The 18,302-nt window shown below is 40.3% G+C and overlaps 1 protein-coding gene across 2 annotated transcripts in view; it reads right to left on the bottom strand.

Annotated features, from left to right (window-relative positions):
* Nucleotides 1-18,302, bottom strand: part of PIEZO2 (piezo type mechanosensitive ion channel component 2) — a 330,086-nt gene that overhangs the window by 69,045 nt on the left and 242,739 nt on the right. The window contains exons 15-23 of one of the 2 annotated variants that reach the window (XM_075416482.1): nt 16,913-17,166; nt 16,088-16,236; nt 15,198-15,371; nt 11,735-11,776; nt 7,449-7,481; nt 6,871-7,103; nt 3,322-3,482; nt 2,195-2,371; nt 1,893-2,018 (exon numbers count right to left, since the gene is read on the bottom strand). In XM_075416482.1, the coding sequence (XP_075272597.1) occupies nt 1,893-2,018; nt 2,195-2,371; nt 3,322-3,482; nt 6,871-7,103; nt 7,449-7,481; nt 11,735-11,776; nt 15,198-15,371; nt 16,088-16,236; nt 16,913-17,166 (1,349 nt within the window). The remainder of the gene's footprint in view (nt 1-1,892; nt 2,019-2,194; nt 2,372-3,321; nt 3,483-6,870; nt 7,104-7,448; nt 7,482-11,734; nt 11,777-15,197; nt 15,372-16,087; nt 16,237-16,912; nt 17,167-18,302) is intronic. The other variant, XM_075416483.1, reaches the window with a different exon arrangement.

The following is an 18,302-nucleotide window of genomic DNA, read 5'->3' on the forward strand; positions in this document are numbered from 1 at the left end:
ACACTCAAATGGATGTCACCACCGAGTGCTACTGCACTCCAGGATGCACCGGCACCTATTCCCAGCTATTATCATTGAAATAAACTAAGGTTCCTACCACTTCCTGGATTTTGGTGAAACATACTGACATTCAGAAGATACATTTGAAGACATTCATTAAAAAATACTATAATGAACACTAGTCGTGGAAAAGAAGGGGAGGGAAATGCATTGACCCATCCATGGGCCCTCTCATGTTTTACAGCTTCTCTTAAGATACCATGCTTTGCTTTGCAGGAGATAGAGCATACAAGCATACACAAAGCCATCTGCAGGAATTCAGCTGGCAAGCACTAACTTGCTAAAACCGCAAGGATGCTGGGTAGCGCAAATATATCCTGGATACTCTTTTAGATAAACAGTCTATCTGCCAGTCTTCACTCAGGCACAGCTCCTTCTGTCCCAAAGCCAGACTGACTCAGATGCAGTCTTGAGCAGCTCTGAAGTGAGTTTTTTTTCTCTCGGGAGGGAGATCTGTCCTATGCTCAATGGAAGAGACGTCTTAACTGACTCCAAAAGTTGGTTAAAAAGACCTGCTCGGAGAAAGTCCCTCAAGGAAGCGGTATCTGAAGCTGAAGAAGCAATCTCTAGATCTTGATTCACTGGGAAATATTTGTGACAAAAATGGCCTGAGACAGGTGACACCGTTTTTCTCGGTTTAGGTTTTGGGTGTTTTTTGCCAAGCAGTTATTTTTGCTTGCTGTCCCTGGGCTTCCTGTTCTTGTTGGAGAGAGTTTTACACACTCCGTCATAGACAGGCTCCTCACTTCAACACTGCAGACATTTTGAATGTCTGTTATTAAAGGGGCATAACAGAAGCACACCAAGACTTGAAGCTTGCGACCTTCTGTGTAGAGGAATTTTATTTGCTACCTTAATGAAAACCCTTCTAGAATAACTTCTAATCCCAAAGTATTACCTATTTATAGCTGTAAAGCTTCTAGCATCAAGCCAGACACCACCAGGCAATTCACCCTCCATGCAGAGCTCATGGGTCAGTAATTGCTCTTTCCAACATATATTATTAACTGTGGGAAGTGTATGGCTAGGTGAATGAGAGGCAGAGGCACTTCCAGGGCCTGGTATTTTGACCACCAGAGCTTGGCAGGTCTTTCTTGCACAAACAGGGCACACAGAGGTAAGCTCTCAGGGAAGAAATGCAGAATAAATCTAGTTAGATCAAAACTTGCTGTTGTTCAGTCAAGAAATTTCTGACAACCTTGAACTGTGTATACAAAATTTTGGATACTCTTGAAATTAAGAAGAGACATGTAAGGTTTTCCCCAGCAGTTGGCACATTTTTTATTGTAAGCAGGGTTTTTTAATCAAGATAGGAATAATAAAATATTGCTCACAGGCATCAGCCAAAAACAAGAAGAAAACCAAAAGACATCTGTTTACTACTGTCTGAATGAATTATTCCCTTAACTCATTATATTTTCTAAGCTGTAGCTAAGGAATAAGCACTTTAAAAAATTAACTGCTTATAGCATATACTGTCATTCAAGCCAGTTCCTCCAATTAGACCCATCAGTCCTTTGGTACCTGAAAGCTATGCACCTCTTAATTACTTAGAGTTTTTAAACACCACATTTCTTAGAGTGCTTTTAACAGATGGTGGAGTCAGAAAGCCACACTTCTACATGCAGCTTATCTTAATTGGTATTGAATCCCTTCTGGAAATGTCCTGTGTAACAGATATGGCTGTCTGCTGTCTCTTACCGTCTGTACTTTCCCTATTATCAACGGCTTGCATGACATTTTTTTTGTGTGGCTGATGATTTATTTCAAAGACTTTGTTAATTTCATCATAAACAAGAAATTATCTCAATACTAATAATTAAAGAAGTTACCCTTAAGTATACAAGCAGGGGATAAGACTTCCTCAATCCAACCCACTCTGCAGGATCAACTGGCCCACTGTAGAGGACTGAGGTTTTGAGTTCTTCTAAATTGACCTTAGTTTCATTCTCTCCTGGCTAAAAAGAAAATGCAACAGTTTATAAAATATTTGTTTAAGGCTGCTTGGGGAGGGAATGTTAATCAACAATAATATCAGGTGAACGGTAGTCTTCAGTGCTTGACATGCTTCCTTTTGCTCTTCTTCATTGAAGAAGGCAGCAGTCAAACCTTTGTAATATGCACTTGTACTCACCAATGTACAGTTACTGGAAAAAGTGCTGGGATCAATAGATGTGAGCTGGTACAACATTTTGCAGACAATAATCACACATGTCCAAACAGTGCAGATACTTGATGCCAATGGGCGAAACTGAGCATATGGCAAAGCAAGAGCCCAGGCAATTAAAAACACAAAGTTAAACAGAGACACCTGAAAACACAAAAACAGGATGGAAATTACATGGAGTAGCAAGAGAACTGAGAGTCTGACCTTTTCCACAGTAATTTTAAAAAAAATCATTCAAAAGAAAGGGACATAGAGGAACTGTGAGAAAAATACAGAAAAAAAATTTACAATATTCACAATGACACAGACACTAAGTGGTAAGTGAAGAATGAAAAACTTAATAGTCGGTTTAGGAAGAACACTATCTCCTACATAATATTAACACTATTAGACCCACAAAACTGCATACCCACCCTACAAACAGACAGGAAATCTGAAGGACCACATGCTGGTTCTGTGGCTTTAGTAGACATGAAACAAAGAAGAGGTGATACAGATCCGCGTGTCTGTGGAACCTGCCTTCACCCTTTTGAACTTTTTCCCCCCAGAAGATGTGAGAAAAAGGATGTTTTATTTTGTTTTTTTAGTGAATCCTGTCCTACTACACTGTTCAAGGAATGGCTATGTCAGGTAGAGAACTCACACTGCCCACACCAAAGGCACAGTTAAAGGTGTTACTCCCTTTTTCTTTAGGCGTAGTTCCATGTTCCTGTTTCTTCAGCACCAGACCCAGTTTAAGCAATTCTCCTAGATGTTCCTTCCCAACCCTGGTCTACACCCTCTATCCCTGGATGTTGCCCACAGCCAGCTTGAGCAGGAGAGGGATTACATCTCTTGAGTCCAAAGAATTAGACTAATAAAACCTTAATATCTGGAGAATAGCGCGGGGCTGAGAATATCTAGGCAGACAGAATATCACCGCGGGAGAAAATGTCAAGGCAGGTCCCAGCAGCTGACAAGCCCAGCTGGATCCCACAATTTCAGTGAGGTCTGACATGAGGAAGGCATATCCCTACACTTGGGTGCGCCACTGCACAGCAGATGCTGACAAGCCTCCACCACAGGTAAGATTTTGACGGTGGGTGTTTACTTGCCTCTTTCACTGTGACCCAGATGATGTAAGAGGAAACGATTTTGATGATGTGCAGCTCCAACAGCCACCACACAAAGACTTGCATCTTATGAAAATACTCCAGGAATTTCAAAAACAGCACTGTAAGGCGGTCGATCACCAGATGCCACTTGTTCCTTAAGTCTGCAGAGACGTTCAAGCAGAACCATTGGGAGGAGAAAAACAGAAGGTCTCTGTAAAAAGGAACGGTCCACTAGACAACAATGAGCTTTCTACTTCTTCTCTTCTAGGCCTCTGAGTAAGACAAGAAGGAGGTCAAAGGTATGGCTCAGTGGTTAACTAGGACAAAATGGAGTTGAGGCCCACTTAGCTGTGATGCTGTTCCTTCTGACCCACATTCACTGAAAGGATTCCCCACTTCAAAATTGGTGGTAGTGGCTTTCCTTGCCAATTCTGCTTTTACTCCTCTCTAGCAGAGCCCATCTTGGGCTCCATTTTCCTCCAGTATCTTTGGACCTAAACTTAGGGATCTCATGAAGGAAGGGGTTAAAAGGGATTTTAATAGAAGTTGCATTACCTAATAGTTGCTGTGCATTTAAAAAACTGATAGTGCTTATCTATTGTCTAAATTAACTGAAGCAGAGAGTCTTGCATCTCCATACAAAGGGGTTAGTTCCTGATAGGGGCTGGGAGTTGCCTAGAACCGGTCAAGACCGACCCTGCTGTATGGATGAGAGCCAGGAGAGAACTGAGTTCGTGCAGAAACAAAGGTCAATCAGCGGACGCTGTGATGAAGAGGATGGGCCTTCATCTTGGGACCCCCGACGACCACCACCAGGAGGCACTGCGCAAGCGCAGCTGGGAGGAGTCTATGGAAATTACTTCTTGGAATTAATTATAATATGGAAATTATTTCTCGGAACTGATTTTGATATGCAATGAGGACAGATGCATATTTATAGGTGTATTGGGAAATCTAATGTATATGTAATATTTGATTGTATAAATTGAAGAGACATGTTGCTGCTCGGTGCACACGACTTTGGTGGGACTACCCCCTGTGCTGCCCGGCGCCAAATAAACATACCTACTTTACAGTCTTACAGATTGTGGAGTCTGCTTTCCGCACGTCACTCATCCAGGGACTAGATCTGAGATGCTCCAGCCCTGGGCCTTAGCCAGCTCAGAAAGAATTGAATTTTGTTGACGTTTGGAAGCTATGGACCCAGTCGGTTTTCAGAAAGCATAGACTAGTGCTATTCAGAATGCTTTTCAGCCAGCGTGGAAGAGAGATCCATGTACACTGTGAGTATGACTCTTGTCACATGGGTTTAGACAATTATACTACAGACGTCTTCATATGTCAGAGTTATCTAAACTGTCTGGCAAACAGCACACCCTCGTAGAGTGTGACTTGTGCCACCCCAGGACAGATCTCTGGCAAGGCAAACTGTAGTCCAGTTGAATATTTCTCTCAGTTGAAAAGGGAGCTTTGGCAAGTTAAGATCCTGAAGTTGGATGAAAGTATCCCTTCGCAGACAGTATTTTGCTAAAAAATCATCCTCCCAAATAATACCCCGGTGAGCAAGTATGTGTCAACTTCTATTACATATGAGTATATATGACAATACATATGCTGAACAGTGCCCTCTAAGTGCTGTCTTTGCTTGTGAGTTGGCTATAAAACTGTTTCACTAGGCTGGTATATATCAGTACAAAGTCTTCACACTGTATTAGGGGTTTCAGAAGCAGTTTGGAGATTAGGAAAAATTTTTTATGCTGTGAGAAGAGAACATTCTTACAGTTAATATCAGAGATGGAAATATTTGCAATTGACACTAAAACACATCACTGTCTAAGCTGGTAAAATTCCAAAGGATTTATCAGCTTCTGTATGTAACTATTATAATTTCTCTGGTTATTTTATATATAAAACAAACCAAGATGGTTATTTTGTGCATATTTGTGTGAAGAACACATGCACACTTGTGTGAAAAAGCAGATTTTTTGAATACCTGACAACCAAACTCAATTTCTTTTCTCTTCTGCCTTTTTTTCTCCAACCACAACTTAGAAAATCCTAATAAGAATGCTGATGTAAATTCCATGAGTATATAATTATACTTGAAAAATTAATTAAGCTATAGCACTCTAATCCTACATGTGTACTTTTATAGGCACAATGAGTGTGTTTAAGGAAAGTCTTTATAGAATTAAATGTTCTCACTCATTTTTTCATTGCATTTATTTTCATTTGCAGTGTTGACATCACGCAAGGTACATCCAGACAGTGTTACTTAAGCGGAGCAGGCGGATAGGCTACTGTAGTGAGCTCCGTCTAGCATATCCAGGCACTACATGCACAGGGGATAAAATATAGTCATGACTGCATCCACTGAAAAATTTTATATCATTGTGTAATAAAGTCTGCACATGTGAACATGTTAAAATAATGTAAAACTCCAGCCACATGGCTAAATAAAATGATATAACTCTTTATTAGAAATAAATGCATGTACAGCTTAAAGATGGATCACACATAGCAAGCAGCACTTCGTGCTATTGCCAAGTCCCTGCTTGCATGTGTCGCTGCACAGGGTAGCCTCCACCAGCTGTCCCCAAGCCCTTTCAGCTGGGGATGCCCAGAGTGCAACAAACTCATCACCCCTCGTAGACCACATGAGAGCTGGTCAAGAAAGGTTCCCATAGCCCATGAACATCTCTGTGACAGAAGACATCCCAGCCAGGAAAGGTAAATAGTTTCAGCTCAGCTTCCCTGGGACAGCTAAGCCAGATGTGCTGCCGTTTTGCCTTGACAAAGATGCTGTCCCTATTTATGTGTCACAGTCCTGTGAATATTGGCACAAGCAACTAAATCTGTGGTAGGGCCGTTTCCAAACAATACAGCTTCCTTGGGTGTTAAATGCCCTTCCTTGGTTTTCACTCATGGCTCATACTCCAAACTGAATAACAGAAATAATTCATGTTAGGAGTTCATCCTAGTAATATCAAGGATGACAGCATCAGCCTTACCCATATCTGCTCTTAAGCATTTTTATGTTCATCTGGCATCAATTACGCATTCCATATTCAGAAGTGAAAAATATGACACTAATATGTACATGAATAATGAAGCAAAGCCATTGGGACTTCTGGAGTGGAGTGTCTTGAAAGCATACAGTATCAGATATTAAATATGTATGCGTATTTTCTTTATTACAAAGAGATTTGACTCTAGAGGAGTTCTTAGGATTTGGGGTAATCTCCTATTAATCCAACTCAGACCACCTAGAAGAGTTCTCTCCTGAAGAAAGAAATGTTTTTTTTTTTTGTTTTCATCCTCTCAGCATCCTACAGAAATCGTATGATTTTTCCCTAGAAGAGACTGTAGCCTGTTGAATAATTGACAAATAGCCATCTGCTCAGTTCAGGCTCTTTTGTCAAAGACTCTATGTAAAATTAGAAGGAAAACATGATGATTGAAGTGAGCAGGGATGATCAAGAATGAACCATCTGTCGCCACAGTTAACTAAGGCTGAGGAAGGCAAAATGTGCAATCCGCAGAGCTTACCTGTAGTTTCTTCTTCCTCTGATTCATTGTCTTCATCATCGTCATCCTCTTTGTCTTCATCTTCCTTTTCTTCTTCTTTTCCTTTTTCGACCCTCCCTTTCCCTCCCTCCCCCTCTGGCTCTTCCATTCTTTTCTCACCAGCCTCTTCCAGCATTTTATCCTCTTCCTTTTCTCTGCTGGCTGTTAAATTCATCATAGTTATGTCCGGCAGGCTTCCATCTTGGTGTACCAGTCTGTTGGTAAATAGTAGCATGTCAACAAACTGAGCAGTAATGACATCATAGTCTTTCTCTTTTTCAAGATGTATAATTAGAAAAAATAAACCATTAATGGAAAATGCCTTAGAAGTGGAAAAGTTAATGATTCTGGTACTTTCTCCAAACACGCACTGCAAATTGAGTTGGAATGTATTAGTAACTACTTCTCACTCAGATACTAATGGTTAGTTAGTAATGAGTGGCATTGACACTTAAACTTGACATTTTCCCCACTGGAGAAAATGGTCAGAGTTTAAGATGTAGAAGCATGAAATGACATTGTTTAAGAGGAAACATTTCATGACTTCATAGGGGACTTACTCATTTTGGTGGTTTGGTATTTTTTTCTTGAGGCTGCTCAAAGTAATTGGAACAGAAAGAAAAAGGGAGATGAGAACAGAGGGGTTACAGAAGAAGGTCACTGACAAATACGTCATGCTACGTCACAAGTCATAAAGCATTCTCCTACTCCATCTGCAGAAGCCTTCTGATGCCAAGAGCATGCCATCATGACATTCACAGGGTGCTTCTACAAAAGAAACATGGATTTGCAGCACAGATGGAAAGGGGTAACCTATTTACACCAGTGCTAGACATGGTCAGTGCTGTACCATGCTGTCAGTAATGCAGCTGAATCATCACAAGTATCTGACTAATTACTGTAAATGCATTTCCACCTTCTTCCAATTCAAAAGTGCAGCTGGAAAGCCAAGGAATTTGCAAGTATTCTTCCAGTGATAGGCTTGGGAACAAATGAAAGCAAAGATTCCATGGCTGTGGCTTCAGTATATTTTATCATGTCTGTCTTCGATATTGCCATTCATTCTCTCTCTTTTCTGCATCCACAGAGAAGTCTGCTTATATTTGTACCTGTCTCTTACTAAATCTGTTAGTAATTTTCAGACTACCAAAACTGAGATACATGGAAATGGTATTTCTCTGTTGCCATGGCACCATTTTTATGAGATCTATTCAGCATATAACTTTTCTTTATTGAGAAAAGATACACTCTCTTATGGCTTCAGATATTTTCTTCCCCTCACTCCTGAGCTGTGCTGCTGGGACTCACCTCCAATATTTGCAGAAAACCCACTTTCCCTAACTCCCTGATACTATGTGCTTTGCTGAGCACAGTGTTTACTCTGTAAATAGTCCCTTTGAATATGATTTCTTGCAATAAAGTCTCCCTTTGGCAAGTGCATATCTACATGATCAATTCACTAAATTTTCAGCTGTGCTACTGTACTTACCACACTCAGTCACTACTTTCAAGCACCTGTTAGACTCTTCCTGGACTACTGCAAGTACCTTTAATACGCTACAGTATTATCTCAGGGCTTTATTTTTCATGATATGAAATTCTGGCATATTACCATTTAGACAGGAAATTCTGCCAGTTTTAACTAGGATTTTTACAGTTCACAAAACTAAATATCTGGATTTAACCACCTGATCATTAAAAAATAAGAGCATAGGCTAAGCAAAGTCAAACAAGCAGAATTATTTTGCCAGTATTTGGGAGCTGCAGTTTCTTAAGGATGGAAACTTTGGTGGCTCGAATGAGGGAAAAGCTACAGAACTAAGCAATCCTGAAGCAGTAATATACCAATTACCAAGAAGCAGAAAAGGCAGCTCGAAAGCAGAAGTTTAACAAGACAGTCAAGCACCGAATGATTTCACCGAATAAATACATGCATGACAACAATTTCTAAAATCCGTCATCATGGATCAGGCTATGAACCTGAGTGACCAATAATCTGAAAATCTCTTATACTCAACAATATAACAAGCAAACAACAAGCTTTGGCTATTGAAAATAAAGCTTTTTCTCCCATATACTTTATTTTCATATTTAAGCTAGCATACATACTAACAGGATAGTCAAATCTCTGTAAAATGACTAAACAATAATATTCCCTGAAATGACATAAAGTAACTTTGCATATCTACCTAAAACTGTAATCGTGTACCAACAGAGCGGTCATTAAAGAAGAGAGAATGAATTCTGAGTTCAGTTCAAATGTTAAGCAGATCTTCGGTTACTATAAATCTTCAGAGACCATTTAAAAGGCAATGCCTCAAAAAATGAAAGTATCCATATAGTCAGACAGATTTTGCACACATGTAATAGCATTGATTTTAACGAGCTATCTTCCCAACCGACTTTTATAATGGAAAAATCTACATTCACACTGGTGTAAATCAAGGACTTAATGACTTACCTCAGTGTAAACTGCACAGAAACACAGTAACCCAGTAAGGATTTTCTATGAGAGGACTCATCTTTCTCTTATTCATATAACCCCCATTCATATCCAGGAGATCCAGAAGGTGATGGGGTTATAAAGACAGGTACATGCAACATACACCCCTGATAAAGCCTGAGTATGAGCTTAGTTTTCAGTATGCTGGTGCTTAGTTCTACTGACATCAGTAGGCTTGAGCACAGCGCCATGTGCTTAGGACATACAAGACCTGATAAAAATCCCTTCCCACTATTCAAAAAGTTAGTCTACTTGGAATCTTTCTTCCCAGACCTCCTCATTTATTGCTAGGGTCAATCTTCCTCTTTTCTAATTTTTTTTTTCACTACAAGATCACATGATCTCATGTAACAGACTACACTGAGGTATTAGGATATGAAAACTGCACTAGTTTAGAATATCTAAGACAAGCTACCCATACAGGCTTCACAGTTAGTCAGGTGTAACTTCAAGTTGAAAAACATATATTGGTGGGAAATTATGAGAAGAAACACATAGGTATTGTGTCTGATACTTAGGAAGAGAAATAACTAATAACACAGACAACAAGCCCTGATGGTACAGCCACTAATGCTTTTAACTGAGAGCATTTCTTACCCTGAATTTAATTAAATAGGGTTTCAGTAATGAGAAGTATACTAGTAGATCTAGTTTTAAGAACAAATTCAATTTGAGAGGTGCTAAAATCAGGTATGTGCCCCAGGTCCTTGCTGGACTCCTAGTACTTTCATCTATTTGTAATTTGCTAGAGCAGAAGATTAATAACAACTTACTGGATGAAGCATCTTATGCCTTTGATTGTTTTTTGCCATCAGTTTGTAAATTGCTTGAAACTTTCTGTCCCAAAACAAATTCTCAAGTATCTATCATGCACAGCCTTAAAACCAGAGAGCTTTCTGCTCTGCAGAACATTAGTGACCCATCTCCTGAATATTCAGCATGCAAGACTCAAACTGAGCACACAATGCCACACCTTTATTGGCAGGACCCTGAGCGCCTTCCCTGACCTTGCAGGGGGTTTTGCTGCCTGCATCCAAGGCCAGCTGGATGGTATGTGCTGGAATGAGTGGACAAGCTTCAGCGCAGGTGGTCCCTCTGCTTCCTTTCGGAGCTGCTTTCACGCTGAGGCTCTTGCCCCTACACGGTGGCTGGATCAGAGCTATGCCTGCGCCTGCTCCCACCCCTCCCTGACTCTATGTCTGACACACAGACTGGCTCCATGCCTTCACCTCTCATCTGGATCATCCCTGTGGACTTGCTGGGAGCTCCCCAGGTTGTGACTGATCCTTGTTACTGTCTCCAGATCTGATCCTCACCCTCATTTGCCGGTTCCCGTTCCTGATTCCCTGTGGGTGAAAGGCCAGCCTTGCCTCCTGGCTGTGCCCCTTGGCTCTCGTCATGCCTGCCCTCACTGCTCCCTGACACACAGGATTCCTACAGACTGGGTTTCCAGCTCTGGGGAACTTTTAAGAACCCTGGCCTAAACTACATGATGACATTTGAAGAAGGAGCATAAACGTGACACGTAAAACAACTTCTTGTCAGAGCAGGTAGTCACAAATGTCTAAACAAGGGATTTTCTCAGCTTTTCTGTTCATATTCAGTAGTGAAAACAAACACAGAAGTCCTTCTAATCTTGGAGCTTATTAAACAAAAGCCCACTTTTACTGCAATCAAATATTTTGACAGAGATCTACCTTATGGAACTGTTTTCAAGATGCCATTTATAAAGGGATGACGATGATGGCAATATGGGCTTCTGTAGTTTGGATCCTGCAGCACCCAACTCAGCCTATGAATTAACAACCTTAGCATGCAGTGGTTTCAGTGTAGTGCATGTTCCATTTCTGTTTCTTAATCAGGAAATCTCAGTCTATGCAAACTCATAATAAATACTGCATATTTAATTGACCTCAATTTTTCACTCTATTTTTTTTTTTAGGTGGTTGTAAGAAAGACAAGGACGTGCGTCTTTGTGTCTGTGTGTCTTTGTGCACATGCAAGCATGCATCTTTCCATGCACAGAAAAAGGGTAGATAAACGAGCCTCCTCAACCAAGTCTGTTGTCTGCAGCCAATTACAAATAGCACCAATTACTCCTGTATTGAGGAACGGGCAAAGTTTAAGAGAAGAATTCCCAGCTGAAAGATGAATTCACAAAGTATACATACACAGGAGAGCTTCACCAGTTTTAGGAGATTACAATACCTGAACAACATTCTCTCTTTGCTTATTTCACAGTTTTGTGCAGCAAGAACATACTTTGTTTTCAGGCAATTAAGAAGTAACAAAAAAAGTTAAGGTACATTTCTTTTAAAGGAAAGGAAGAATTGAAGTACCCACCTATTAATTATTAGATAGACACGGCCATTGACTTTGGCATGGCTATGAGGTGGGAAATGAAAGCACAAGAATGCATGAGATGAAAATGGGAAATGAATTAGAGAGAGAGAAAAGGAAACTGTTAAATAGGAATGAATGCACTTTCCTGTCTATCAAGAGAGACACATTGTCATAAACAAAGCACAGTCTGAAAGCATAACATACACTGTGCAGTGAAAAGTCTAGGAAGCTTATAAATGCAATACTTGGACATTTAGACCTTATGCAACTTCAGTTAAAACTGCAGGTTGTTTTCATAGACCCCAAAATATGAGACCAGCCTCTACTGCTTTATCTCAAGTAAGCCACAGAATATTCTCCAAATTTTTAAAAATAGCTACTTTGCTTCTTTTTTTATTTAAAGGTGATTATAATGGAGCATCATGCCACAGAAACTATCTGTCTCACAGCCTTTATCTCTGCCGTATCATAATTCATGCTGCAGCAAGTAAATGGACTTGGGAAGTCCTAATCAGAGGATTTTTATTTCTCTTGCAGATGTAAAATTGACCTTTATAAATAGTGAGAAGTACCTCACTCTGCCAGCTCCAGTGTGCCAGTTCCTGTCCACTCTATTTGCAGCTGGCAGAGCCTTACTCTTCAACTCACTCTGCAGACTTTGTTCATGTGAAGCAGCATCTTAATACATCAACAGTCTTGAAAATTTTAACAGGACTCTTCAGTTAGATACTAACATGACACCATAATCATACAAAGCAGTTCAGGGACAGATGGAAGAACTGAAGCTGCTTTGCCTATTACTTTCAAGACTAGCTCTCACCTGCAGTGGTTGTTTTAACAAGTTCGCTATTGTAAGGATCGAGATCTGTCTGCTTACTCAAAATTGAGGTTCAGTTTCTTTATTTAAAATGTTTTGTTTGTTGCAAAAGAATCAGCACAGAAGCAGTTTTGAAAGGTAAACTAGCTGCTGAGTGAATGCTAGTGTTTTCAAAGCAAAAGGGAAAATGAAGTTTTGTGGCCTTGTAAGAAAATTATACATATATATACGAGTCTTTAATCTGCGTTTTAGTTGTCCCTGCAACTTCTTTCTACTGCTAGCATTACTGTTAAGCTGGAGCTGGTTGTTGTGCTAGTTCTCATCCAGCTTTGTGCATTACCAATACAAACATCAACTGAGCTCTCATCCTGAAGCTTTGAACTATAAAGTCAGCTGATGCTCAGTACTGATTTATTGCACCAAGAGGGAAGCAAACAACTGGATCTTCCTATGTGAAGCATTGCTAATGGTAATACAAACCAGAAAAAGTGTTATGATTTGGGTATTGGACACACTTGTGAAAATTTCTGAGGAGAAACAAACAATATATGTGATAACTGTGATTTTGAAATACTGCAAAATGGCAAGTGTAGCAGGTACACCACATTTAAGAGTTAAAAATACCTAGCTACTTATCTGACAGCTCATCACAATCTAGGACACTTTTAGACTTCAAAAACCAGCAATAAAGTAGCAAGGCAAAAAAGCTAATGATATCACACAATCCTCTTTACCTGCCTCATTGCTTCAGTAAAAAGCCTGGTTCGACAACAAATGTCTACTTTCAGCACCCTATCTCCAGGAAAATTACTCCTGGTAAAAATGTCACTGACTACTGACTAAATTTGCATCCTACAACTTTCTTCTCTGATACTACTTTTCTCTTTAATTTTTTTTTTTTCTCTCAACAGGACACTGAAAACATTTTGTGTCTTTACTTTCAATGGTTCCATCCTCCAAGAATAATGTGACTTTAGTCACAGTCATTCTGTTCATGCCAGCATTTGGAGAGCTGTAGCTAATAGTTTGGTATCTTTCACATATAACAGAAGGATTTGCCAGTAATGCTTTCACAGGCAGTGTACTGCACCATGAACCCACCTAAATCCTGGGAGTGCCTTGGGTTGTTTTTTTTTTTTTCCGTTTTGTGCCTATTGGATCACAGTAGGAGGGAGGTTGAAGCTGTTTGTATGCTACTCAGCACAAGCGCAAAGTATTGCGTGGTTACGGCAGACTGTAGTGCCTTCCCCAAATGCCGCAGCCCAGAAACAACCCCTGTTTCAGCTCAGACACTTGTCTGGGCTTTGGTTTCAGGGCTTGGCTGCCCAGTTCAGAGATGTTAACGTGCACGGCTGCTGCACAAAAAGTTTGCTATGGGCAAAGAAAGTTTGCTCACAGCCCATTTCAAAGGGTCCTTGAATCTATCATCAGATTTAGTAATTCAAGAAAAGCAAAAGGAAAAAGTATTATGCAAACAGTCATTTAAAAAGGCAAGTTAAAAAAAATTACAACATTCTTAGGAAATCTTATCAAGTTTGATTTGTTCTGGTTTTGGCAACTTATTTAAACAGAGAAACCAGAAGCATTCTATGAAAGTAGAGCTTATTCACATGCACTGCTGATAGGAAACACAAACATACTTGTACCATACACTGTAAAGTTGCTTCATGTCAAATTGAAAGCATGAAAAATATCTGAAATGCTTTTGTAAATCTAGCAAGTCTTAGAGCAGAAATCTCTCTCAAGATAAAGTGTCATTATTCTACAACACACTGTGGTGTACCTGATGTTATGCAGCTCGTCCCCATTTATAGAAGTGCAGCTGAGTTATACTTATCAGTGGACAGGTAAACACCCTAAAAATACTGTCTAAATGAATTGGCTTCGAAGAATTAGAGTAAATGTCATTGCATAATATGACACTGTACTATGAAACCATTTCTCTCTCTTATACTCCTGGAGCAGGATGCTAGGCCAGATATGTTTTTATGCAGGAGAATATGGATGAAATAATCACAGGAAAAATGAGGTCCCAGAATAATGAAAAAATCATAATAAACTTCTTGATGAGATCACCGAATGTCTCAAAGAGCTAGCATAGCCAAGGGTCAGTAATTTAAAGAGTGACCATAGGTCTGGGATTTTTCCATTTCTGAAGTTTAACTTTACAAAAAGACCTAATTGTCCAATGCAAACGTGGTATTTGCCAAAGATCTCCCAGCCTTCATTTGGCCCTCAAAATGTACACTGAAAAACAGAAATGACCCAAATTAAAAGCCATCTTTTCTATTATTGACAGGGCTTACAAAAAGGCACACATAGCAATTAAATATCTAACTCCCATTAAAGGTCAAAGACAATGAGATAAATAAATAAATAAATATTATCAGTACCTTTGAAAATGTGCCCCAAAATGAAAAACTTTCATGTGTAGGGGAAAGTGGGGGAAGACAGATACTTTGGTTGTGGTTTGTTTAGCGGGGTGCTGGATACTAAGGGGTGTTGATTATTTTTTCTCCCTTCTTTTTAAACGGGGTAGTCATAGCAAAGGCAAATAACACCTAATGAAAAGTAAGCATTACAAGACAGTCAGAAACATCATTTTCATACAGGTAATGAATAGCTCCATTTACTTTGTTTCTTTACCTGTAGATAGTGTTGTCCTGTTTGCTGGTTACAGCTTTTAAATCAGTGAGCTGGAGAAATCGGTCATGGAAATAGTGAAGGTGTAAGATACACGCCAGTAGGAAGGAGGTAGGGATAAAGATGCGTGTGAATAGCTCAGCCACAGAAAACTTTTTTAAGCCAAGGTCCGCTAGTCTGGAAAAAAAGATAAGCCACTAAGTCACCTTTTCACACCAAAATCTTTTCCTTGCCATGAGACATTATTACTAATCATTTGCAATGGGAAATAAGAGGCTGGTACTTGTTATGTGGTTTTAGTTCTTTAGATTCTTCTAAGCCAGCAAGTTTCATGATGCAAATATCTTGCATTTGGACTCAGTAATGTAGAGCGATACTGTAAACGTACAGATCTAAATTAATCAAACCCGCCATAGATCTCTTCAACCTGATGAGTTGTCTCTGACAGACAGACTGGAGTTGTCTCTCCACTCACATTGCATATACTTTCTTGCATAAGCCCCTGTTGAAAAATGCCCAACACATCATGAGGCCCACCTTCATCAGCTCCAGACATCCTGCAAATCTACCCTTACTCTCTCCTTGGATCTTGCTCCTATGGTCAAAGAGGTAGAGAGAAGTATTGGCACTGTATTGGGAACAGGAGCGGTGCCAAGGCCTTGGCAGCAGATGGGAGGAAATATGATTCTTGGAGCCCCTCTCTTGTTCTTGCTGATTTCTATTGTTACACCAATAAATCTACGGCTTCACAGCTGAGCGCTCAAAGTCAGCTATGCCTGGGGATGGTCTCATGATGTTTTTCCCTCACAAGAAGGAAGAGTGCTCTCAGACCCTTCCACCACACTGAACTCAGAAGTCCAAAGAAAAAAATTAAATTAAATGGAAATGCTTACTTGTTTTCATCCAGGCCCGTCATGTTCTTCCACAACCCAGGGAATGATTCAAACTGGTATGTGTAGATGAAGATAAGTACCAACATCGTGTAAACAACCACTGACATCCAAAAGTATTTCAAAATCCTTCTCCACCATTCATAGTGTACCTGAGAATCACACACTAAAGATGCTGAAACAAGCTGAAGGCAAAGACACTGACAAAAATACTGACAACACTGTACTGGAAAACAAAGACTAAGAATACTGTTTTTCCTAGCTGGTCTGAAGTAAACAACACTTACCCAACAGCAGCCATAGTTCTTTGAGATACAGTTTTCACTCCTGATGCACATGCACTGCAGTACAGACTTGTGTGTAAAAATGTCTGTTGGAACATGGCCACAGACATAAAGGCCAGGGACAGCTTCAGTCACCCAGTTTCATCACCATTAGGTGATGAAAGCCCAGGAAGAGCAGGGCTCCACGCTCACTGCGGTGTGGCAGCTGTGCGCATCAGCCGTCACAAAAACTGGCCCAGAACTTTTTGCACACAGGCCCAGAACTTTCCCACACAGGTTGCACAGTTTGTGGTGATGTGGGGTGGAGTCCCAAAGCAGAAGTGTGTATTGTACGCATCTAATTTATGTGCACTTTGCCTGTCACTATAATCAAAAGCCAAAGGAGAATTAGTCTTAACTCCTTCAGATGATCTTATTGTGGTGTATCTAACTAAAGAACAAACACACTGTCTAAGAAATCTGTTTGGAGCTATTTTATTACCAAGTTAAAGGTATGAACCATTGTATTCAAAGACAAAATCTAGTTAACACAGTTCTCACTTACCTGATAGAGGGCCACACAGAAGAGGAACAGTACCATATAGATGATTTTGTACATGACAATTCTACCCTCAAAGCTGACAAAGAAGAACATGCCCCCACAGACGTAAATCCAGTACTTGATGAACATAGCCATCACCAGCTTCCCCAGGACTTTCATAATATCCTGTTCATCCTCATCATCCTCTTCCTCCTCCTCCACCTCCTCCTTCTCCTCTTCCTGTTCTTCTGCCACTTCTCCCTCTTGCAACTCCTCTTCTGCAAACACAGAGTCACATTTGGCCTCTGTCTGGTTTTGGGACTTTTAGTAAGAATTGAAATGGGTAGGAAACAAAATCTCTGCACACAACACAGAAACCTAAAACACAGTATTCACAAGGGACTGCACTTCTGTATCATACATGCCTCCAGAGCAGGGGAAAGCATTTTAACTTAATATACTCCTGGAGCCATACGGTGCATACCTATATGTCCTTAGCAGACACCCATCTTCACTTTGTCCGAAATGCAGGCAGCTGTACTGGAAAATTAGAGCCTAAGGGTTATATAATGGATAACAGTCACAACACTTTCCATGACACTACCTATACTCCCAGGCAAGAAACCTTTTAAGCTGGAAAACAAAGAAAGCACCAGCACCACCAGAAACCTCTCATCTTGAGTTTAAAGTTTAAACTCTCATCTGGAGTTTGAACTTCTCATACTGATTTTCATCCTTTAGAGAATATTGTGGTTACCACCAAAAACCACAACCAAGAGAAAACATTAACATAAAACGAAACAACCTTAAAAAATTTAAATGCTGCACTAACACTGCTGTTTTTCAAAGAAACTACCGCTTTTCCAGATTCTTGTGCTGTACCGGAGCCACTGCAGAAAAGACAATCTGCTTTTGCCCTATGAAGAGGTCAGGATTCCCCAGCTAATAACCTTGTGAAGCTTATGGAGGGCAGGGTAAGTGTCCCCCGAACAGCAATTACATATAAGCAAGTATCCAGATAGCAGGGTTTGTCAACCTCATAGCACGTAGCTGTAATGCTCTTCTTCACATTGAAAACAATATCGAGCCTTCACCACCAAAGAGCTCGCCCACTCTTTCTGTCCCACTCATCATCCCTCTTCTCAAACTCTTTCCTTGCTCTTGCCTTGCAAATCCTTGCACTGTCCAGCCCTGACACTGATCATATGTTTTAGTTAGACAAATATTTTAATTAATCAAGAAGGAAGCTACATCACTGCTTCCTGGGCTGGCTTTCTCCCATTTCAGTGAGTTGAATTTCTTCAGATCAGCAGCCAGAGAGACAGAAAAGGGCAAGAAAGGTTTAGGGGAACATAAGCTCAGTAGCTAAAGAGAGAACAGGTCACCAAGCTGTTAGATGAGCTGAAACTGTAGC

The sequence above is a fragment of the Opisthocomus hoazin genome, chromosome 3 (genome assembly GCF_030867145.1).
Source record: "Opisthocomus hoazin isolate bOpiHoa1 chromosome 3, bOpiHoa1.hap1, whole genome shotgun sequence".
NCBI lineage: Eukaryota > Metazoa > Chordata > Aves > Opisthocomiformes > Opisthocomidae > Opisthocomus > Opisthocomus hoazin.